A 25,351-nucleotide genomic window follows, 5' to 3' on the forward strand; every position below is an offset into this window, starting at 1 on the left:
CCGCGTCAGAACAATGCACAACAAAAAGCGAGCATCTTGTTAACGCTCAACCCGAACACAGCCCCACGCTGCTCACTATCGGAGGTGGATAATGGACTGCAACAATATGGCCATTCATGACAAATTGGCAGTTTCCGTCTGGTGTAAATTTAATGCAAATTTTAATGATCATTGTTTATTCACACCTTTTCATCTTTGTTCAACGACGGATAATGGTCGTTTGATTAGTATCATGGGAGGGTAACTATACAAACAAGTTATAAAGAAGGTAAAAGAGACAATTAAGATTACCTCTCAATCATAGATACAATACATACTGGTTTAATAAAAAAATACAAATAATATGATAACTACTCCTGGACTTTCTTCTCATAACTCCCATGTCCATCCCATCAACAACAAAACATTGAGAAGGAATTTGATTACTCTTTTTGCCTTTCTCTTACAACAAAGTTTCACTCCAAAATCGAATTTTTATAGAAATCTCGGAGACCCATGATGTTATATACCAATCGACTCAGCTCGTCGAGCTGAACAAATGTCGGTTTGTCCGTGTGTATGTATGTGTGTGTCTGCATACGAAAACCGAATAACATTAGCCTCTTTTTTGTACAGTAATTCTTAACCGATTGTCTCTCAACAAGTTGATTACTTTTGAATATAATCACGATCGGTCATTGCGTTCAAAAGTTATGAAGAAAATGGTGTGTTAAACTCTACGGTTGGTTGGTTGATTCACCTTACAGCATTTGCAAGAGTCGTAGTTCAGATTTCGCATTTTTTCGCTAAAGACGATGTGAAATGCATTTTATTTCTCTTCCTTGTGTGTCTTTTTCAATTTAAAAACCTACTTTGATGTGATATAAAAAAACACATCGAAATCATCTTTAAGGATGAACCACCCATTAAAACTGCAAAATGCTCACATCAAATGCAATTTGTCTGCGTACCCAAGAAATGCAACATTTAACTACTTACCAGCAATTAACGCCTCGGCACGATGACGGCGGCAGCAGTCCAAATCAACCGTTTGATTGCACCGCCTAATTTGCCATCATCTTGTCGTTTTATGAACTTCTCAACCTCAGAACGACCTTGCCCCTCCGCAAATAAAGAACAAACTCCCTTGCGCGCGCGCTCATAAGGTAAACAAATATTCACACTTAATAAGCATTCGGTAATAATGCATCCATTAAAATACCACACAATCGCATTTTGTTTTCCGTTGTCGCTTTTTCTTTCAGCTATCACTGCTGCACAATGGGCCGCGGAATAAGAATTTGATGACAAAGTCGAACAAGCATTATATGAACAACTTGTTCTCAATGTTTTATATGTAAAAAAAACTTCAGATCACTGTGGATAGTTTTGTTTTTGCATCATGTGAACAAATTTCAATCAAAAACGTCAGATCAAGTTCATTTCCAAATATTATTGAAAAAAATATTATGCAATTAGGGTCATAAAATAGGTTTTGTCCTTAAATACTCATCAGTGGTTCACCGTGGAGCACCTTCCTCCCGGCCAATGACTGAGCCTTACTTCTCGTGAGCACATTAAAATAAATTTGCACAACTCAACAACAACAACGCCATCCGACCGGTAAAGGCTGGGCCCGGGGACGACTGTGCGCAGATGATGTGTTCTTCAGAAAAGCCACGACCCACGAAGAACTTGTCTAACTTCGCCGATCTTCGAAACGATTTTGACTGACTGACTGACTAAGTGTCTGTAGATGACTTTGAGCAAGAATGATTGCAGCGTGAACAAGTTTAATGTGTTCAATTAAGAGGGAGATTTATGAACATGACAATGGTTTTAAACGATTCCATCAGCGGATTGTGTTTGGGCGTTGTGGCAGCTTTTTTTGCGAATGTTGTTCCTCGGAATCTCGTTTGGCGTCAAGGACTCAGTGACTAATTGTTGGAATGAAAATAAATCTGGTAAATAAATTCTTATTCAGAAATTATGCCGAAGCATTTTTTACAAAGAAGGCACATTTCTCTATATTATACTCGATGCTTTGCTATTAGTCTCCAAATAATAGAGGAACTGTTTCGTTATCCATCTCACTGAACATATATTCATCTCATCTCGAAACGAACAAATAATACGGCACCGATTTCGTCGCTTCTTTTTGCTAACAGATGTCCTCACTGCTGAAAAAAACACAAAAAAGATAAACTAATCAAATTCCTTTTCATTGTTTGTTTTTCATGGGATGAAAATAGGAGCTATGAGATGAAGTCCAGGAACAGTAACCCTATCAAGTTTGATTATGAATAAGGAAGAATAAGCTGTAAACACCATTAAGTCTCGATAGAAAATCCTACAATGTGATTACACGACAAATAAAAAAAATAGAAGACATTGATAAGGGTTTTTTTTCTGGCAAAAGAGCGATTTAAGATTCAAGTGTTCTCAAATCGCTCTTTTGGAGAAAAAAATCATCATGAATGTCAATTATTGTACCAACAACTTTTGAATGTTGAAATAAGTCATTCTAGAGTATAAAATATATTTTGTGAATATGTTGAGAGTAATTCTTTTTTATTTCTTTGCCTTAAAACAAAATTGTACCAAAAGGCTATAACATCACACCAGAAACTAACTTCGGAATTTAGTATGGTCCGATTCCCTAGCAAAAAGTTGCTTTCGGTGGAGATTTCGGTTCCATTATGCTATTAAAATTGGCCCAATCGGACATTGCATTCCGGAGTTACTTAAAACATTGTTTTTCTCCCAAGGGCATCCCCTTAAAAAAATCAAAATCGACTTTTTCCATAAACGGAAGGAAGGAAAGGAAAAGGAAGTAAATCGTAAAAATCGAGAAAAATCAGGTAAAACTAGGAGGAGGAGCTATGAGAAGTGCTTGTGATAGGTGATAAGTGATGAAACATTAGTTAGAAGTGAGAAATGTGATGACAGTGAGGAGTGATAAGCAGAGTTTGAGTTCAAAGCGTAATATAAAAATCTCTCATTTATCATTTCTGTACACGCTCACGATATGTAGCAAACCACGAGAAATATGTCGGCAGCTGTTACGATAATAATCTGGAGCGATTTCTGTAAACCGTGGGGATAAGCGATATTTGTAAGTAATGAGGAATAAGTTATATGTGATAAGTAGGGAGAGATGAATGCCTTGGGATATGAGTGGTTATCAAGTAAGGGAGGATATAGAGTTAGAAAGTTACAAAAATCTAGCGAATGAAAGTTCACTGTAAGCGATGCGAGAAGCAGTGTTGGTAAAAACTCAAAATCTCAAAACTCATGGATGATTCAAATCAAGCGTGAGTTGAAACACACCCAACTCAGCACATTAAAACTCATGGATGAGTTGAATCATCCATTTGAATCATCGTAAGTTTTCTTTTGTTCTCCTTCGTTAATAACAGTGAATTGACGTTTGTCGCATAAAATATTAGACACTCTTTTATGTATAAGCAGTAAATTGCCTCCGAATTGAATTCAAATGCGTTTTTAAGCCAAAATGATTTTTTGGCAAATGAGTGAAATGATGCGTTTTAGCATGAAAAATTTAAGCGTGATGCATTCCTTTAAAATCACAGATGATTTCGTTCGCACGGGAGGGCTCGTTGATTAAGTTTCATGAGTGATCTTACCAACACTGGCGAGAAGTGAAGAAAAGAAGTGAGAAACGATAAATGAAAAGTAAGAAGTTTGAAGCGAAATACGTAAGCCATTCTTGAGCAAGTTGCAATTTGATTTCCATAGAGATTTTTGTTTTTTTTTTCGAGAAGAGAGGAGAGTAAGGTAATAAATGTGTTTTGTAGGAATTCCATGTGAATTTCGTTAGACATTCAGAAGGATTTTCTGGGGAGTTCACCAGGTAGTTCTCGAAAAGCTCTTTGGCAGATTTGTGGAAGAAATCCTGGGAGAATTTCAGGAGGATTCACCGATGAGGGAGTAAGAGAGATAGTTTTTATAGGGATTCCCAAGTGAATATCTGAAGGAGCTTACGAAGGAAACTTTTGGTGGAATTCCTGGAAGAATTCAAGGAAAAAATAAGAAAGTAGCCTCTACTTCTTTTTTTGGACAGATTCTCAGAGAAATTTGTAAGGAAATTCCAGTGTAATTAAAAAAAATCTTGAGAGAACTTCCGAAGGAATTCCTGGAGGAACTTCCGGAGGAATTCCTGGAGGAACTTCCGGAGGAATTCCTGGAGGAACTTCCGGAGGAATTCCTGGAGGAACTTCCGGAGGAATTCCTGGAGGAACTTCCGGAGGAATTCCTGGAGGAACTTCCGGAGGAATTCCTGGAGGAACTTCCGGAGGAATTCCTGGAGGAACTTCCGGAGGAATTCCTGGAGGAATTTTGGAGGAACTTCCGAAGGAATTCCTGGAGGAGCTTCCGGAGGAATTCCTGGAGGAACTTCTGGAGGAATTCCTGGAGGAACTTCGGAGGAATTCCAGTAGGAACTTCCAGAGGAATTCCTGGAGGAACTTCGGAGGAATTCCTGGAGGAACTTCCGGAGGAAGTACTGGAGGAACTTCCGGAGGAATTCCTGGAGGAACTTCCGGAGGAATTCCTGGAGGAACTTCCGGAGGAATTCCTGGAGGAACTTCCGGAGGAATTCCTGGAGGAACTTCCGGAGGAATTCCTGGAGGAACTTCCGGAGGAATTCCTGGAGGAACTTCCGGAGGAATTCCTGGAGGAACTTCCGGAGGAATTCCTGGAGGAACTTCCGGAGGAATTCCTGGAGGAATTCCCGGAGGAACTTCCGGAGGAATTCCCGGAGGAACTTCCGGAGGAATTCCCGGAGGAACTTCCGGAGGAATTCCCGGAGGAACTTCCGGAGGAATTCCCGGAGGAACTTCCGGAGGAATTCCCGGAGGAACTTCCGGAGGAATTTCCGGAGGAACTTCCGGAGGAATTCCCGGAGGAACTTCCGGAGGAATTCCCAGAGGAACTTCGGAGGAATTCCCAGAGGAACTTCTGGAGGAATTCCCAGAGGAACTTCCGGAGGAATTCCCAGAGGAACTTCCGGAGGAATTCCCAGAGGAACTTCGGAGGAATTCCCGGAGGAACTTCCGGAGGAATTCCCAGAGGAACTTCCGGAGGAATTCCAGAGGAACTTCCGGAGGAATTCCCAGAGGAACTTCGGGAGGAATTCCCAGAGGAACTTCCGGAGGAATTCCCAGAGGAACTTCCGGAGGAATTCGGAAGAACTTCCGGAGGAATTCGGAGGAATTCGGAGGAACTTTCGGAGGAATTCCAGGAGGAACTCCCGGAAGAACTTCCGGAGGAATTTCTGGAGGAACTTCCGTAGGAATTCCGGGAGGAACTCCCGGAGGAACTTCCGGAGGAACTCTCGGAAGAACTTCCGGAGAAATTTCTGGAGAAACTTCCGGAGGAATTTTCCGGAGGAATTCCCGGAGGAACTTCGGAGGAATTCGGAGGAACTTCCGGAGGAATTCCCGGAGGAACTTCGGAGGAATTCCCGGAGGAACTTCCGGAGGAATTCCCGGAGGAACTTCCGGAGGAATTCGGAGGAACTTCCGGAGGAATTCCGGAGGAACTTCCGGAAGAATTCGGAGGAACTTCCGGAGGAATTCGGAGGAACTTCGGAGGAATTCGGAGGAACTTCCGGAGGAATTCCCGGAGGAACTTCGGAGGAATTCCGGAGGAACTTCGGAGGAATTCTGGAGGAACTTCCGGAGGAATTCGGAGGAACTTCCGGAGGAATTTGGAGGAACTTCCGGAGGAATTCCCGGAGGAACTTCCGGAGGAATTCCCGGAGGAACTTCCGGAGGAATTCGGAGGAACTTCCGGAGGAATTCCGGAGGAACTTCCGGAGGAATTCGGAGGAACTTCCGGAGGAATTCCCGGAGGAACTTCGGAGGAATTCCCGGAGGAACTTCCGGAGGAATTCCCGGAGGAACTTCCGGAGGAATTCCGGAGGAACTTCCGGAGGAATTCTGGAGGAACTTCGGAGGAATTCGGAGGAACTTCCGGAGGAATTCCCGGAGGAACTTCCGGAGGAATTCGGAGGAACTTCCGGAGGAATTCCCGGAGGAACTTCCGGAGGAATTCCCGGAGGAACTTCCGGAGGAATTCCCGGAGGAACTTCGGAGGAATTCCCGGAGGAACTTCCGGAGGAATTTCGGAGGAACTTCCGGAGGAATTCCCGGAGGAACTTCCGGAGGAATTCGGAGGAACTTCCGGAGGAATTCGGAGGAACTTCCGGAGGAATTCCCGGAGGAACTTCCGGAGGAATTCCCGGAGGAACTTCGGAGGAATTCCCGGAGGAACTTCGGAGGAATTCGGAGGAACTTCCGGAGGAATTCCCGGAGGAACTTCCGGAGGAATTCCCGGAGGAACTTCCGGAGGAATTCGGAGGAACTTCGGAGGAATTTGGAGGAACTTCCGGAGGAATTCCGGAGGAACTTCCGGAGGAATTCGGAGGAACTTCCGGAGGAATTCGGAGGAACTTCCGGAGGAATTCGGAGGAACTTCCGGAGGAATTCCCGGAGGAACTTCGGAGGAATTCGGAGGAACTTCGGAGGAATTCCCGGAGGAACTTCCGGAGGAATTCGGAGGAACTTCCGGAGGAATTCCGGAGGAACTTCGGAGGAATTCGGAGGAACTTCCGGAGGAATTCCCGGAGGAACTTCCGGAGGAATTCGGAGGAACTTCCGGAGGAATTCCCGGAGGAACTTCGGAGGAATTCCCGGAGGAACTTCCGGAGGAATTCGGAGGAACTTCCGGAGGAATTCCCGGAGGAACTTCGGAGGAATTCGGAGGAACTTCCGGAGGAATTCCCGGAGGAACTTCCGGAGGAATTCGGAGGAACTTCCGGAGGAATTCCCGGAGGAACTTCCGGAGGAATTCCCGGAGGAACTTCCGGAGGAATTCCCGGAGGAACTTCCGGAGGAATTCGGAGGAACTTCCGGAGGAATTCCCGGAGGAACTTCGGAGGAATTCCCGGAGGAACTTCCGGAGGAATTCGGAGGAACTTCGGAGGAATTCCCGGAGGAACTTCGGAGGAATTCGGAGGAACTTCCGGAGGAATTCCCGGAGGAACTTCCGGAGGAATTCGGAGGAACTTCGGAGGAACTTCCGGAGGAATTCCCGGAGGAACTTCCGGAGGAATTCCGGAGGAACTTCCGGAGGAATTCCTGGAGGAACTTCCGGAGGAATTCGGAGGAACTTCCGAAGGAATTCCCGGAGGAACTTCGGAGGAATTCGGAGGAACTTCCGGAGGAATTCCCGGAGGAACTTCGGAGGAATTCGGAGGAACTTCCGGAGGAATTCCCGGAGGAACTTCCGGAGGAATTCGGAGGAACTTCGGAGGAATTCGGAGGAACTTCCGGAGGAATTCCAGGAGGAACTTCCGGAGGAATTCGGAGGAACTTCCGGAGGAATTCCCGGAGGAACTTCCGGAGGAATTCCCGGAGGAACTTCCGGAGGAATTCAGGGGGAACTTCCGGAGGAATTCCCGGAGGAACTTCCGGAGGAATTCCCGGAGGAACTTTCGGAGGAATTCCCGGGGGAACTTCCGGAGGAATTCCCGGGGGAACTTCCGGAGGAATTCCCGGGGGAACTTCCGGAGGAATTCCCGGGGGAACTTCCGGAGGAATTCCCGGGGGAACTTCCGGAGGAATTCCCGGGGGAACTTCCGGAGGAATTCCCGGGGGAACTTCCGGAGGAATTCCCGGAGGAACTTCCGGAGGAATTCCCGGGGGAACTTCCGGAGGAATTCCCGGGGGAACTTCCGGAGGAATTCCCGGGGGAACTTCCGGAGGAATTTCCGGGGGAACTTCCGGAGGAATTCCCGGAGGAACTTCCGGAGGAATGGCGGGAGGAACTGCCGGAGGAATTCCCGGAGGAACTTCCGGAGGAATTCCCGGAGGAACTTCCGGAGGAATTCCCGGAGGAACTTCCGGAGGAATTCCCGGAGGAACTTCCGGAGGAATTCGGAGGAACTTTCGGAGGAATTCCCGGAGGAACTTCGGAGGAATTCTGGAGGAACTTCCGGAGGAATTCCCGGAGGAACTTCGGAGGAATTCCGGAGGAACTTCCGGAGGAATTCCCGGAGGAACTTCCGGAGGAATTGGGAGGAACTTCTGGAGGAATTCCAGGAAGTTACTTCCGAAGGAATTCCCGGAGGAACTTCCGGAGGAATTCCCGGAGGAACTTCCGGAGGAATTCCAGGAGGAACTTCCGGAGGAATTCCCGGAGGAACTTCCGGAGGAATGTCCGGAAGAACTTACGGAGTAATTCCCGGAGGAACTTCCGGAGGAATTCCTGGAGGAACTTCCGGAGGAATTCGGAGGAACTTCCGGAGGAATGCTTGGAGGAACTTCCGGAGGAATTCCCGGAGGAACTTCCGGAGGAATTCCCGGAGGAACTTCCGGAGGAATTCCCGGAGGAACTTCCGGAGGAATTCCCGGAGGAATTCCCGGAGGAACTTCCGGAGGAACTTCCGGAGGAACTTCCGGAGGAATTCCCGGAGGAACTTCCGGAGGAATTCCCGGATTTTCAGTGTAATAAATAAAGTTTCGTTAACCTGCCGCCACCATTTCCTTATGATCTATCACGCCTCTGCCGATAAAATTTCAATCGACGAACAGGTCTAGTGACAAGCGAAAAGTTTTAAGAGGAAGGTAAAAATTTGAAAAGGGAAATGCGAAATTTGAAATGAGAAATGTCAACTCTTCCTTACTCGAAAATTTTAGTAAGGAAACTTCGGGAAATTTCCCACCGAAAAGCAGTGTTGGTAGAATCATTCATAAAACTCACTCATCGAGCTCTCCAGCACCAGTAAACTCGTTTACGAATTTAAAGATTTGCATCACGCCTGAGTTTTTCATGCCAAAACGCATCATTTCACTCATTTGCCAAAAAATCATAACGCTCTAAAAAGCGTCTAAAATCAATTTGCTGGCAATTTATTGTTTACACAAGTAAGAGTATTCATTGTTCTATGCGACGAACGTCAATTCACGGTTTTTAACGAAGGAGAATAAAAGAAAACCTACGATGATTGAAATGGATGATTCAACCCAGCCATGAGTTTTTAGGTGCTAAGTGGATTCCTTTCAACTCACGATTGATTTGAATCATCCATGAGTTTTGAGATTTTGAGTTTTTCCTAACACTGCCGAAAAGTGGAAAACGGGAAATGGGAAATGGAAAATTTGAAGGAGAATTCAGGAAAATCGTGAAATGTGATTTGCGAAAAGTAAGAAGTGTGAAGTAAACAGCGAGAAGTGAGTAGAAAAAAGTGAAGAAAGTGATATGAAAAAAAAAACCTGATTAATCCACCTAGCGGTGTTGGTGCTTTTTTTTAATCTTTCGTTTATTTGGAAGGCTCATTTGCCGTGAAGCGTTACGGAGCCGAAATCAAGTTTTACAATACATTTCTTGATTCTTATACATAGTGTTAGTTTTGGGGAACCGAAAGACTCGCGGTTTAGTCGAGGTTAGGGAATACAATAATACAGTAGGAAAGGAAAGGATTTTAGGGTGCATAAGTAATTACGATGCTGATGTTCACAAAGTTGACATTCCTCGCATTTTTACATCTGTAACGGGACAAAGAAACTTTTTTGGGAGACAACGACGAGAGGAAGACATACGGAAGGGATTACGAAAGACATTGAAATGTACAACAAGAGGAAGACATTCGATATGGGGTACGACAGACAAGGGAATGGGCAGACAATGATCACAGTTTAACATCAGCAACTTCCAGAAATTGGTAGACCAGGGTCATGTACTCGAGATCAAGACACGACAACACTTCCCTAATAGGCTTTGGTTGTTTTCCTCGGACCCGGAGATGTTCAGTTAGCGCAGATCTGGGGCCACGATGCTTCTCGCACGCCCACATGACATGATCGATGTCCTGAAAATCCTCGCCGCAAACACAGAGATTACCTTCCGATAACCCCACTCTGAAAAGATGTGCATTTAAAGTGTAGTGTTGGTGCCTCTCTCGTGCAAAAAAAAAAGTAATAATTATGAGTGAGTATTTTTTATCGTGTTTTGCGCATAGAAAATGGTTTTCTGGCCATAACTTTTGACCTCTAAGTCCAATATGGCCAATTTTCCATAGCAAACAATGGGACAGGATTCTCAGTCGAATGGAGCTTGTTGAGAGTAATTCGGCGAATGCTAAGTTTTAAAAAGTGTGTCTACAAAATTTTGTACACATACACACACATAAATACATACACACAAACAGACATCACCTCAATTCGTCGAGTTGAGTCGATTGGTATATAACACTATGGGTCTTCGAGCCTTCTATCAAAAGTTTGGTTTTGGAGTGATCATATAGCCTTTACGTATACTTAGTTTACGAGAAAGGCAAAACAATTGGAAATTGTTGTACAAATTATGAAGTGAAGAACAAAAATATGTACCTTAGCAGCAAAGTGAAATTTGCAAAAGAAATGAAGCCCCTTTCCGAATTTTAAATATTTGAACTTCAAAACGAAAAAGACGTCCGTGACAGAAGTATCTCTTCCTGCTGGATATGGTGGAAGAGGAATATCAACGCAAAATCCATACGTTTTGGCAGCTACGTTCCTATCTGCGACTATCTTTCTTTTGTTTTATAACCTCTTCTGTAAAAACGCTAGATTTCAATCTCTGCTATTTTATGCCCTAGATATGCCCTTGATTAGTGCTTAATTTTTTTTTCTATTCAGTTAGGAGTGGCGCATGTCAATCCGCATCGTTAAATTGTGGACGAGTGTAGTTGATAACAATAATTAACAAAATCGTTGTCCGGAAGATCAATGGTTATTCATCAAAGGATTTGTGTTACATGTTATATTATTGGCTAATACTTTAAATCCGTGCGCACTGGCTTTCGGTGCTTATCATCGTTAAATTAAAAGTAATTTTTAGCCAGTGCGTATTAATTTGCTCATGTCGCAACCTAAACGAATCCTACCGAGGAGAAGGTGACCTGGCTGGCACTTGGGAGAAGTTGTTCGAAGTGCTGGCAAGTCGCGTCTTCACTGTTCTCGTCGCATTAATCTTTGCATCAAAGCCTAATGTCATGATTTTATGTGTGTGTCATTTTATAGTCAATTTTATTGAACATTAATGTTAATTAATTGCTGATGAATAAAACAAATGGAAAGCTTCATTTTATATTGTTATCATACAGCCACAGTTAGATTTAATCTAAAAATCAGAACACACAATATTATGCATGATCCACGAACCTGCTTCTATTCTATTATGATTTTATCAAATTTTAATACCTGGTAGATGCCATTGAATTGGTGCACGTGGGCATCGGCTCGTGCCATGTCAACCGGAATCCCACACTCTTTCACAGATTATGAATCAATGCGCTTCGCCCTGTCTATGAACTCACTTCTGTGCACATCTGGAAAATGGCTAACGGTCTTAATCCACGTGTTGTCGCACTGTCATAGCATCGAAATCGGCCCATCGCTTGACTGACTGATGCAATGAGCTCAAAAAAACAAAAACAACAAAAATTTACCACGAACGGAATCAACGAACTGTGTTGATTGTAAACCGGTCCCGAATATGTCGCTAAGGCGATTAGGAATTTCGGAGAGAATTCCGTCGTCATTTGGCGGATGATGCTACCATTTATAGTGATGACTACCTTATGCTGAGACGGGGAAGGCGTCGACGCTGCTTCACAGAGCGAAAGACAAACTGCAGCTCCCACCGTTGCCTTTAATGCGAAAAAAGCGGAATCGATCCAACTGCCATGAGCTAAACCTTTCTCATATATGGCCTAGGTTTCGAAGGTTCAGTTTTGAAGTGATTGGAAAAAATATTATTCCTAAAATTAATAATTTGTTGCAAATAAATCTGTTCCTCTGTTAATGTTAATGTTTTTGAAGGGTAAGTATAGTTCGATGAGATCAAATAACGTATAGTGATTCGAATTGAAAATGTACATTGGTGTAGAATTTATTTTCAGTAAACTTGAAATTATTGCAGGATAATTTTTCAGATCGTTCTCACAACTTTCTCGTGGTGCAAGAAGCGTACAGACGAAAAATGTAAATTCCGGTGGTCGAAAAGTGATTCGAACTTTCGGCTTTTGTTTTAGGCTGTAGGTACGCGGCAGCTGCCGCTGTCATTCCCATCCGAAGGCGGATGGTGAATGACACCCAAGCTGTCCGAGGATGGACCGATAATCGCTGATGATAACGTGATTTAAAATCAGGTTTTACATGCTCAAAATGTTGGAAATAAAATGTTATTATTTCTTAGTTTATCACTATAAGCGGATCAGCAAATTGTTTTGAATATGTATGTTCTTCCCCAAAGGCTGATGGCTTTCGGCTTAGGGATCGCGTAACTGCCAAGAACAATCTCATTTATTTTCTGGCCGGCCACATGTCTCTCGGCGTGCTCGTTGCTGTCGTCGTGAGGTCCAAGCAGATTGAGAAAACTAATGAAACAAAGTTCCTTCTCTCATTAATCTTACGTGGCTTAGCTGCCGGCAGATGGAGCCAAAGATAGCTGGGTAATCAAGTTTTATGCACAATCACGATTGAGCAGTCATAACAAATTTCATCATAATCTCGAGTATGAGAAAGTGCTCCCCATTTTGCTTCAACTCGGATAACACTTTGGCCTCGTTCTACAACATTAGCAAGTGCGCAGACCAAGAAATGGAGAAGGGAAAACGACATGATTTTCTTACGACGACTCGGAAAGATGGTTCTTCACCGAGTGGCAGCCGGAATTACCCTCCACTTTAGCGAGCAGTGGGATGACGGCAGTTTATAACTTTTAGCATAAGTAGATTAGTTAATAATAAAATAAATAGCAGGAAATTAGCGAAATTGCGTTATCATTGCTCTTGAAATTGGTGCTCGTATTTAGTATGCTGGATAATGTCTTCATTGGTTGTAATCAAAGTAAATTCCGTTAAAATTGAGACTATCCAAGTCGATTCTGAACATTTAGCTTTGGCAATGTTTATTATTTGGTTATATAGGGTAAGTGTCACGGTTTTGGGCACTAAAGTGCTAAAAATCTGCCAACTCTGTAAATTACATGTTCTCCAAAAATAGTCGAAAAGAACAAAATCATCAACAATTGCTTTATTTTCGGTATTAGCAGTAAAATTTTCTAAATTAGGAGCCATTTTGTAGACGGTTGTGTTTTACTTTACGCGTTGCTAGAAGTTCAAGTGAAGTAAATTTAATAGAATCGACATGCAACTTAGCATAATAAACTTAGTTTATAATGTTCGTAATTATACAATTTGTGTTATTCCTACAAATCTGACAACACTGCTTCTTAGCAAAACAGCTGATGCGCTCTGACAGTTTCTGCAGCAAACGAATAAACAAACGAAACAAACAGATAACGAGAAAATCCGTATATAAATATAAAAGTATCCGATAGAAATGTACTAGTTCCGATACGGTAAGCTCTTAAACTAATGTATAGTGAATAACGATGGTTTTCATTTCAATAATGAACTTCATATGCAGCGGTTCGTTTCGAGACGGAAAACAACATTTTGCATGATTCCGACATTTAAACCGGGAACGGCAATATGTTTATCTACGAAGATACGGAATATTTGGAAGACTTGGGAGAGTCTGTAACCGGTCCATCACATGGATGGCGAAAAATTTGTTGAAAATGAATCATCAGGAATATTGCAGGAGGCAGTTTACTTTTTACGTCGAAGCACATGAACGTTTGTTGAGTTCTGTGCGTGATCTCTCTTGTTTCGGACCGCAGAACGATTGCGCGGTCGGACGAATTATTGTGTTCTGCATTGCGCGGCCGGTAATAAAATTAATCAGTTCTGTGCGTGATCTCTCTTGTTTCGGACCGCAGAACGATCGCGCGGTCGGACGAATTATTGTGATCTGCATTGCGCGGCCGGTAATAAAATTCATCAGTTCTGTGCGTGATCTCTCTTGTTTCGGACAGCAGAACGATCGCGCGGTCGGACGAATTATTGTGTTCTGCATTGCGCGGCCGGTAATAAAATTAATCAGTTCTGTGCGTGATCTCTCTTGTTTCGGACCGCAGAACGATCGCGCGGTCGGACGAATTATTGTGATCTGCATTGCGCGGCCGGTAATAAAATTCATCAGTTCTGTGCGTGATCTCTCTTGTTTCGGACAGCAGAACGATCGCGCGGTCGGACGAATTATTGTGATCTGCATTGCGCGGCCGGTAATAAAATTAATCAGTTCTGTGCGTGATCTCTCTTGTTTCGGACCGCAGAACGATCGCGCGGTCGGACGAATTATTGTGATCTGCATTGCGCGGCCGGTAATAAAATTCATCAGTTCTGTGCGTGATCTCTCTTGTTTCGAAGCGGGCTTGGTAGTCATATGGCTACTGCTTCTGCCTCATACGCAGGAGGTCGTGGGTTCAATCCCAGGTCCGTTCCATTCTCCTACTTTGTATCTTCCTCTATATTTCTCATGTTCTAGCAATCGCTAGAACTGGAAATGGACTTTCATACCGTTTCCATTTTTATTCCTATACCTTCAACTTGAGTATTCTATCAGTAATCTGCTAGAATTGGAAATGAACTATAGAGCTCGTTCCCTACATCCAATTAGAAATTCCATCAGTTACCTTCTCCTATCTATCACATTGGCAGCTCGTTAACCAAGACGAACCTCTGCCTCTCCAACCTAACCCAGAAATTCCAACAAATTCCGCATGAACTCGTGGCAAGTGCAGAGGTATATTCGGCTTGCAAAGGGCGAGTGATTGCATCATCATTTCCTCCCCTTCCCTACATTGACTAGCATTCTGACGTGGCAGGCGCCAGTATGACCTAACAAATGAGATCACCAGTACTTGTACATTGAAGATGTATGCTAGTCCCAAGCAAACATCTGTTGGTTCCCTGTGCAAGAACAGCTGATCTGGTCATAATGGAGTAGCAACTACGAGCAGTCAATCAAGCTCAAGCTCAAGCTCAAGCTCGAAGCACATGAACGTTTGTTTCGAGCGCAGAAAGAGGATAGACCGTTGGATGCCTTTCATGTGCAAGCAAATTGAAGCCCAATTATAAGTTGCGTACAGGTCAGTACTGAGGTGTGCAATTTTGTATCAGGGTGCCGAAGAAGGAGGCGAGGAACGTGTGGAGTGGAGCTTTGTCACAAAGCCGTCTTGGGAGGATAGAGATAGGTATTTCCTGCTGTATTTCAAACGGAACATTGTACGACTTTCGGATTTGAGTGATGACTTTCCGTCTTAGTCTACTCGAATTTGCGGAGGAGTTCGAAGGATTTTTACAGAGCGAAAGAGGTGCTAGCGCTGGGAAAACGTCCTGGCGGTTTGAAAGACAGATCATGAGCAGATGCTAATCAAAGCTTGTTGAAGATGGTGCCAGAACTGAAGTCCATAAACAAAGATCCGTTCATGAGGCCATTGGATGCCCGTTTTGTTTTATGAACGAATCATATCCAGCTTTTTACGCCAGCTATAATTCTGGAAAGGGGTGATTCAACTATGACAGATGCTGTGTACAATTTTATTGCAGCATCCTAGTAGTCTTAAATTCAATATTTGTTTTCGGATTTGTCATTTTTTAAATCAATATAGTTTTTTTTAGATTTTTCGGCTATGCAGTCTGGTTTATTAGAACAAATTTTTAAATTTTGTCCAACGTTTCGACATCGGGTTCGAAGTCTTCTTCATGGAAACTATTGTATTTAAGTGTGCTTAGTTTGATTAGCTACATGGAATTCTTAATATTACTTACCATCGCGTTGGTCCGAACTCAAGACATTTTGTGCAGTAGGGCCATGACTGAACCAGCAAAATGTGACACCATGCTCATTGTGTTAGACAAGTCTCTTTGTTCACGTATTCGGAGAGCCTAGGGTTCCAGAAATTGCGAAATAGAAAATTTTCGTTTTACATGGCCAGTGTTGTATCACGTTAAGGAAGAATAAAAAACATGGCCAGCATTTAAGCAAATCTGATTCTTGACCTCATGAACGACGGCAAATATATATGGACACGAAAAAATCTACTGGTAGGTGTAGTAAATAATATTAATGTATCTGTCTAACTCGATCATGGTAGGCAATGGACTGAGACATTGGACATTTGACAATATGAGGACTAATAAAGATTATTCTATGAGACAACTTCAATCAGACTGGTTGTATTTATTGAAGTCTCCACATTATCAGAAGTGGGATGTTCCTGCGAAGTCAGAAGACATCAAATGAACTGGATCCTTCCGGTGATCATTGTAATGCTTCCTCTGAAGCTGCTGACAGAATACTGCAGGCTGATGTTCGACAAGAATCTGTAGGTATCGCTGCTCAATGCACTATGAATGCTACAATTCCGTCATTACAACCCAGTCAAGCATATACAAGTGGTGGTCACGGTGATGGATTTACATCAAATTCGTTTTCGGATCGCAATTTATCAAGAAATTATGTGCAAAGAAGGTGTGAATGCCAACCGAATGTATCAAACATTGGACTAGTACCATCAATCAATAGTTATCGTCTTGAAGAAGTTGCTACTTTCCTACCGTTATTTTGGGGACGTGAAAATGAAGATATCAACCATTTTATTGCAATCGCAGATAACACGAAGCGTGCACTTGGGTTGGATAGTCAAACTATGAAATTAGTTGTCATCAAGCAACTGAAAGGTACCGCAAGAACTTGGTTACACACACGAGCAGACTTCATGTTGAAATCTTATGAGGAAACTCTGGAAGATCTTCTGAAGCTGTTCGGACGCCTGAATCTAATGGTCAAGTAGAGAGAATGAACCGAACATTAACTCCTATGCTTGCTAAACTATCCGTTGAAACCAGACAAAACTGGAATGAAATTCTTGATAAAATCGAGTTTGTTTTCAATAATACTTTCAATAGATCAATAAACAATTACCCAAGTGTTTTATTGTTTGGAATTCAACAAAATTCTTTAGAGAGTGAAAACTTTAATATTAAATATTTTGTTAAAAGTAAGCAGTTTAATTTGGAAAAACGAAACATACAAGAAATGCGACGTGATGCACAACTAAGAAATCGAGAAATACAAGAATACAATAGAAAAAAAAATGTTGGCAAGAAAAGATTGAAGTGCCCAGCCCAGATTATAAGGAAGGAGATTTCATCGTTTTGAGAACTAATGAATCACATAAGTTGTCCGTATAAAATAAAAAAGTTTTGCCAAATGATCGATTTGTTATCTGCTTTAGATGGATTTAAGTTTCGAGTACTCCTTTCAATGCTATTTGCTCTCCTATCAATACGAGAAAATGGAAGCATAATGACTTGCCACTCGAAGATAATATCGATGAGGACATCGGATCTGTCAGGTTGGCCGAAGTTGTAGTAAATAATATTAATGTATCTGTCTAACTCGATCATGGCAATGGACTGAGACATTGGGCATTTGACAATATGAGGACTAATAAAGATGATTCTATGAGACAACTTCAATCAGACTGGATGTATTTATTGAAGTCTCCACAGTAGGTCATACAGACTAATGGTCTTCGTGTCGATGACCTGTCACCATTGGCGTAAACAAGGGGGGCCTGGCCCCCCCCAGACCTACTTGTGGCCCCCCCCAGAAAATTTTGAAAAGTAATTCCAACTTAGTCAGTTTTTATTTCATTTACATATTTCTTAATTTTGATTATGAATTCTATAAACATATTTTTTGTTGCGTTATCACATCTATGCAACTGGTCATAGTCATTCAGCAAAGCATCGAAATATTTAAGTTGGACCCCCGGGAACATTTTCTCGATTTTTAAGCTAAAATCAATGCCGCTTCCAATTCAGTTGCTAGCTTAAAATAATAAATTTGTTCTGCATTCGTTTGACTAGTATCCTGGTCGCAGAAACATAAAAATTTAATTGTATTAAGATATGAATATTTCTGTTCTATTAAACTACCATCCGCTTCAAAAAAGACTGAAGCAACAACATCAAAATGAGCACATGTACACAAATCCGGTCAATGAAATTTCGAACGACCGGTCGCAAAACAGTTCTAGATCAACATTTGAAAAGGGCGGAAGAGCCATTTTGTAAACAAAACGGATTTTTGCGTATTTTGCTTTATCTACTCTAATTCTATTGATCTTTCTTCAAAAATGCATTTACAATTATTATGTATAGCGTAAAACTGAAATTTGAAAAATGGTTTATTTCCTAAATTTGTTTTGTCGTGATCTTTTGCTGTTCCGCCGTTATATTTCGTGATCAGCGAAATTACGGAATAAAGCATAACATTTTGAGCAGATATGATTATCATTTTTTCTCACAAGCTTTATACAGAGCTTTCTACACTTTAAATAATTCATGAACTTTGACTGCAAATATACAATACCGAAAAATATGCCAAAAACAATGTTACACCATTATCAAAAAGTAGGGGTCATTTCGCCGTGTGATTTCGCCAGTCGAAATGTCAAATGTGGAATTTCGCCGTGTATATATGATGTTTTGTTTACGTTGACTGTTGTTACGCCGTCAAAATCTAGCTGTTGTTTCTTTACCTTTACTAGTGGCAAATTCAATTTAGATTAATTAAAATACTAACTGCGCTTCAATCAATGAGGGAAAGCAAAGTAAAAGGTAAGTAACAGCTTTAAAATAATAAAGATTGTGTATTCCTAAGTACCTGTTTCTTAATTTAGCTGAATTCATCGAAGGAACGGAATTCACGATGAGTGCATATGACATCATTCATCAACTTCCGAATCTTCACAACAATGCATCCGTGATCAGTCAGTCCACCAATTCATCCAGAACTGATACTGCGCTTGAATCATCGTTTTCCGGAGAAATTCCATCAGCAGAGCGGGTGCATCCAAATGCGTCCGAAAACATAATCGAACCATTCAAACATTCTCATGCATTCTCACATAAGAATGCATTCGATTCTTCCGGTTTTTTCCAAAGGAGTGATACCACTAGACCTAGTTTGTCAGGCAGATCATCTCATGCTATACCGAAAGCATCACATTCGAGTAAAGATTCAGCCTTGGTCTTAGATTCAGTAGTAGGGTCTCAAGATCTCGCTACATCGGCCGTGGCCTTCATGAACGAATCGTGTGTTTCATTTTCCGATGTCCTATCTTCGACGCCACTTCCACAATACGGAGACCCGAGAAATTTAAAACCGTTGGATTTATCACTCTCTCGGATTGAAGAATCGCCCCTTGATTATTCCATGCACGAGGATGTAGACGGACCACTTAATTTGGTAATGAAGTCATCACAGGCACAGTGTCCAATACCGAAAATCGAGCAGGCATTGAACTTCATCTGTCGCGAGAAAAGAAGTCCCGAAAAAGGTTCGTTTTCTTCGTCTGCAAAGGGACAAGCTCAGGCCAATTTCACAGGACCTAATTACAGTCATCATTCCCAAAAGGACTACACAGCTCCCAGTAAGTTTGTCTGACGGATTCGTAGTCTTCTATGTACTGTTATTTGATTATTCATATTTTTGATATTTTTGTAGAACCAAGACCCTCTATGTCCGGCACAAAGCGCAGGCTTTCACTGTTCCAACTCGATTCAAATAGCACACATCTGATACCATCCAAGCGCAATGAAAGTAATCGAGAAATTGACAACCAGCATGACAAAGAAAATTCATTGCTTAGAGTAACCGAATACTGCCTTCATGACGATAATGAAGAGGACGACAAGGACGATGAGGATGGCGACGACGGCGTGCAAGGGGATGCTACCTTTTTGAACGATTTTTCAATCTTCGAGTATTTCGAACCATACCGCAATCAATCTGTTGCTGATGAAGATGATTTGAAAAGTAAGTGTGTGCTAATTATAATGAACATGTTCAAACAATAGAGGAAGATTGTCGCTGCGGTTCCCTTTGAGATCGATTAAATATTACGTCCAAGTTTTAGGAGGGAGGGGGTCCGAGTGACCATTTGTGACAGGGGGAAGGGGCATCCTATAGACCTTCAAAAATCTGTCCATGGATACTAGGGCTATAGGTAAACATACTGTGAATGGTGCGAGGCGTGTTTAAAAATAATGCTACGACATTTATGGACCGTCTTAAAGACGCTAATCGCCATTCATTGTTAGTAGAAATCTGACAATACTTTGTTTGAACACTTGTTCGCAAAGAACAAACACAATTTCGAACAATGCTGTGAGTAGAAAATAAGGCAATATAATTTTTCCATTGATCTTTTTTATTACAGATAACGCAACCAATCATGACGAATTTGATGAAATGGGCTTTGCTCAACTCGAACGAGATGCAGCTAACGATGAGACTCGTGCTAACGTTATGAAGAAGCTAACAAGCAAGAAAATGAAGGAGAAAGGTTTAGAATACATCCGAACAAATGGCATAACTGTACCCGCACGAAAAGTTCAGCAAACTTGCAACTGTATGAAGCGCAAATGTCATGAAAAATTTAGCGACGAGCTGAGAGAGAAATTATTGAAAAATTTGCTTCTGCTGACACTTTCTGGACAAAATCAATTTCTCAGCAACCACGTTACGGTGACGTACGTACATCGCCATCGAGTAAGTTCATATGCACACGCATGTAACAGTTTAGTCACAGACAAACAGACGTAACATTAGAGTCATTACTTTCGACTATGACTCCAATAATCATTTTGAATTTGATTCATTTTGTATTTCTCAACTAGGGTAAAATGCCCAATAGTGGACCCCCTAGTAGCGAAATTTTGCTCTTCCGGGCATAATGAGTGGAAATTTTCAAAATATTAATTTTGCGTGATATCTAATATCAAGCTCTGCATCCCCTCTTCACGATACATACATAAAACACTCAAATACTCGACGATATTCTTCGAAATTAACATTGTAAAGTCGGACTGAATTCGCCCTATATTAGACCCCCTGGAGGTCCATAATAGGAAATTGCTTCCCTATAGTCGACACTTCATTTGATTTTCATGTTTCGTTTCGGGACGTTCTTCTTCCCTATTATGGACCCCCCAAAATATTCCTATAATGGACACTCTTGTGTTTATTTTTTATAGAATTGTAAAAAATCATCAAATTTTTCTTTTCATAGCATTTTCAATGCATGTAATCAAATCATAGGACTGTAAGGTAGGTTCTCCCGATGGAATTTCATAGCAAAAAGTTTCCATTGTACTGTAATAATGGAAAAATGGCTGGAGGGTCCACTATTGGCTGGGGGTCCACTATTGGACACTTTACCCTAGAGAGGCTAGCGTCGTAGTCCTTCGAGTTTGACATTTCACTGCAGCGCCTCCTGGTGACAGTGTCATATGAAACATTGTTTTGTGAAACATGCTCGCAAAATGGTGGTAGAGGAGTTGAGCGTTGGATTTTTCAGAATTTTTTTCAAGCTGTTACGTCTATTTGTCTGTGGTCTAGTCCTTCTCACCGTGCCCACTGGATCCGAGCCTGCTATTTAGCTTTTTTAAGCATTTCCACAGCTTTTTATTGTGAGCTTTAACTGCCAATTTTCCACTTTCGACACTTTATGCCCTGGGACGTTAAGATAAATTCCATCACGGAAAGAAGTAAGAAGGAAGAAAGAAGAAGGAAGAAGAAAAGAAGAAAGAAGGAAGAAAAAAAAAAAGAAGAAAGAAGGAAGAAGAGAAGAAGAAAGAAGGAAGAAGAAAAGAAGAAAGAAGAACCAAAGAAGAACAAAGAAGGAAAAAGGAAGAAGAAAGTAGGAAGATGAAAGAAGGAAGAAGAAATAATGAAGAAGGAAGAAGAAAGAAAGAATAAGGAAGAAAGAAGAAGGAAGATGGAAGAAGGAGGAAGGAAGAGCAGAAGGAAGAAGGAAGACGGAAGAAGGAAAAAGAAAGAAGAAAGAAGGAAGAAGGAAGAAGTGAGCAGGAAGAAGGAAAAAGGAAGTGAGAAGGAAGAAGAAAGAAGGAAGAAAGAAGAAAGAAGAAGGAAGAAGGAAGAAAGAAGAAGGAAGAAGGAAGAAAGAAGAAGAAAGAAGGAAGAAAGGAGAAGGAAAAAGGAAGAAAGAAGAAGGAAGAAAGAAGAAGGTAGAAGGAAGACGGGAGAATGAAGATGGAAGGAGGAAGAAGGAAGAAAAAAGAAGGAAGAATGAAGAAGGAAGAAAGAAGAAAGAAAAAGAAAGAAAGAAAAAGGAAGAAAGAAGAAGGAAGAAGGAACAAGGAAGAAGAAAGAAGAGAGAAGGAAGAAGAAGAAGGTTGCTTCTTTTGCTAATTCGGCCTAATGGCCATTCGCAAACTTATTTTTATATATAGAGAAGATGATCACATGAATATTTTTGGACATATACGTCTCGGTTAAGGAGATTTTGTTTCTAGACATTTTTTTATGCACTCGAGGATATGTACTCCAGAACAGTTTGGACGGCCTAGTATAACCAAAAAAGTATTATTTGCATATTATTCGGCAAATCGGCCGTACGAAAACCATTTTTTTGTTAAATATCTTGGCTTTTCAGTTCTTTCTATACTAGTTTTGGCAGGATCCAGTAAAAACCCTAAGTTTGGACGTCAAATCTGCGTAAAAAAGTCATCCCGAAAGGGTTCAACGTACATATTATAGAAGTCTTTTTTTTTAATAACTGTATTTCTAGGTTGTGAATTCCAGAAGAGTTTTTACATACAAGTACTATCTTCCTGGAGACGGTGGTCAGATTCGCGTGTGCCTGAAAATGTTTTTGAACACCTTTAACGTAACGGAGAAAAAAATTCGTGTGCTGGTTTCCAAAAAAGTAATCGGAATGGGTATCGCCGCCGACGACCGACGATTACTGAATACGAACCGTTGTCCGATAAGCAGCGAAGCAAAAACTTACATTGAGGATCACATAAAATCATTTCCCGCGTATTTTTCCCATTATACCCGGGAAAATACCGCTAAGAAATATTTATCTAGTGATTTGAATATTGCTAAAATGTACGAGTTGTATGTTTCCAAGTGCAATGCAGAAGGACGCAATCCAGTGCACTATAATTCATATCGGATTATCTTCAACGGGTTCAATCTTGGATTTCGGAAGCCAAAAGCCGATACCTGTAATGAATGCGATCGCTTAAAAATCCTCATAAAAGTAGGCGATGAAGGTGAGAAAATTCAAGCGGAGGAACATTTGCGCACCCATCAAGCCCATGCTAAATCTATATATGATTGCAAAAAGCAAGATGTAACGGAAGCTAAAACGAATCAAACTACACGCACTGTGTCCTTCGACCTCCAGAAGTGCTTGGCCACTCCATATTTGAGAAACGGTCATGCGTTTTATAAACGTCAGTTATATACCTATAACTTAACGATTTTTGAGACGCACCGCGGCAAAAATAGAGGTTTATGCTATATGTGGGACGAATCACGTGGCCGTCGAGGAGCAAACGAAATTGGTTCGTGTCTGTTAGCAGATCTAACTGGTTTCCTGAACGAAAATGTCAATGCCAAGTTAATCAATCTGTATTCTGATCGCTGTGGAGGCCAAAACTTGAATTTCATCATTTGCATGACGTTCAGTTACATTGTAGAACAATGTAACAAAGACGGTCGAGACGTAACAGTGAGGCACAAATTTATGTGCAGCGGCCACAGCCACATGGAAGTGGATAGTATCCATGGATCAATTGAAAGGGCAAAAAAAATCACTTCCGTAGACATAGACACACCCAGGGATTGGGTGATTTTTATAGGTCAGATTCGACGGAAGACTCCATTAGTCGTCAGAGACCTTGAGCAACGCCAGTTGTTATCCCTGAAAAGCCTGTCAAGCCGATACAAAAAGCCACGTTTGAATTCCGTTGGTCAGCAAATCAAATTCAAACAGGTGGCAATGTTTGAGTATCGTTCAACTTGTCCTGGAATTGTGTACTATAAAACAGATTTGGCTTCGGATGAATACTTCCACTTCAGGATTTGTGATACCGAAACGGTTGACGGTGTACCACTGCCACTCTTAAAACCGTCGGAAACCGAGCCTATTCCGCTACCGTATGAAAAGCTGCAGGATCTGAAACAGTTGATGCCTTATGTTGGAAACAAAACATACTACGAGGCTATGTTGAAATCCCTAGTCGTGCCCAAACGTGGCCGGAAGGCGAAATCCGATGTTGAAGAGGAAAACTTCGACGATGATGTTGATAAAGAAATTGACGAAGACTGATATGTGAATCGTTAATCGGGAAGTTGTGAATTTCATACATATTTGTAAATCAATGACTTTATACTTACAAAATTTCACTTCAGTAGGAAGAAAATGTATAAAATTGACTAAGATTCATTATATCATATAAGCAAAACGTGTGGTTTGCGCCTATGTCGTGAAAAGTCATTGTAAAGAAATAAAGATAAACGTAAATGTTCCTATTGAATTCCATTTCACAAACAACTTGAACTTAAGAACTGCTCATCGTGCCCCTTTTTCTCTAAACTTTTACCTCTAGCTACTACACTGCCGTGAATCGCACATTTGTCCCATATGAATAGGAAATCCAGCACAGATGGGACAGATATGCGATTCACGGCAGTACAGTAATGTAACAAATTGATTCATATTCAAAAATTTGCTGAAAATACAAAATCTAATTTCGCCAATAAGAAAGCTACTGTGGCTACTGTACATTTTCGCACTTTGTAAAACTAAGTTGAGTTGAAGTGGCGTTGAAAAACGCAACGTGGGCATCGGCCCTAAGGAGCCTGGCCACTAACGGATTGAAGAGCTAATAACTACCCAAAATCGAGTACCGTGAAATGCTGAACCTGTCGTGGAATTAGATTGGCTTCAAATAAATGCCTGGCACTGTTTCTCATAAAGGAGCAGATATTCGTGTCTAGTAGATCACCGCTAATTTAGTCGATGTATAGTATTGAATCATTTTATTCTAAATGAAACGCATAACTCAACTGCTGAAGCATGTGTACCAGGAGTGGGCAAAGCGATTTTAAATATGCCAGTGATTTTAGCACAATTTTGAAGTTTTCTCCATAAAACAGAAGTTAAACTGAATTGATATATTAAGATCATTAATTTAATTTAGTCAATACATAATTTTACAGCATTTCTTTTCTAACTGCTTTACTACGGGGACAGCTATCCTATCATAACTTCCACTGGCTACAGATGGAATGGCTCGAAATTCCCAGGAAAAAAACAGCAACCAATTTCATGTTCTTGACCTATTCTTCTTATTGGCATTACATCCCCACACTGGGACAGAGCCGCCTCGCAGCTTAGTGTTCATTAAGCACTTCCATAGAAACTGCGAGGTTTCTAAGCCAAGTTACCATTTTTGCATTCGTATATCATGAGGCTAGCACGATGATACTTTTATGCCCAGGGAAGTCGAGACAATTTCCAATCCGAAAATTGCCTAGACCGGCACCGGGAATCGAACCCAGCC

At 41.6% G+C, this 25,351-nt stretch overlaps 1 protein-coding gene across 1 annotated transcript; it reads left to right on the forward strand.

The window, feature by feature from the left end:
- The first annotated feature begins 18,482 nt into the window (after positions 1-18,482).
- LOC134219336 (uncharacterized) lies at positions 18,483-24,257 on the forward strand. Its single transcript, XM_062698056.1, has 5 exons — positions 18,483-18,586; positions 18,649-19,401; positions 19,476-19,787; positions 20,191-20,522; positions 22,564-24,257. The coding sequence occupies exons 1-5, from the start codon at positions 18,565-18,567 to the stop codon at positions 24,112-24,114; spliced, it is 2,970 nt and encodes a 989-aa protein (XP_062554040.1). The 5' UTR covers positions 18,483-18,564; the 3' UTR covers positions 24,115-24,257.
- Positions 24,258-25,351: the final 1,094 nt, after the last annotated feature.

This window comes from Armigeres subalbatus, chromosome 3, assembly GCF_024139115.2.
Source record: "Armigeres subalbatus isolate Guangzhou_Male chromosome 3, GZ_Asu_2, whole genome shotgun sequence".
In the NCBI taxonomy this organism is placed as follows: Eukaryota; Metazoa; Arthropoda; class Insecta; order Diptera; family Culicidae; genus Armigeres; species Armigeres subalbatus.

Coding starts and splice junctions, on each gene's coding strand:
- LOC134219336 (XM_062698056.1), top strand. CDS start 18,565: ATGAGGGAAAGCAAAGTAAAAG. Junction 18,587..18,648: donor GAGGGAAAGCAAAGTAAAAG/GTAAGTAACAGC, acceptor TTCTTAATTTAG/CTGAATTCATCGAAGGAACG. Junction 19,788..20,190: donor TGATGAAGATGATTTGAAAA/GTAAGTGTGTGC, acceptor TTTTTATTACAG/ATAACGCAACCAATCATGAC.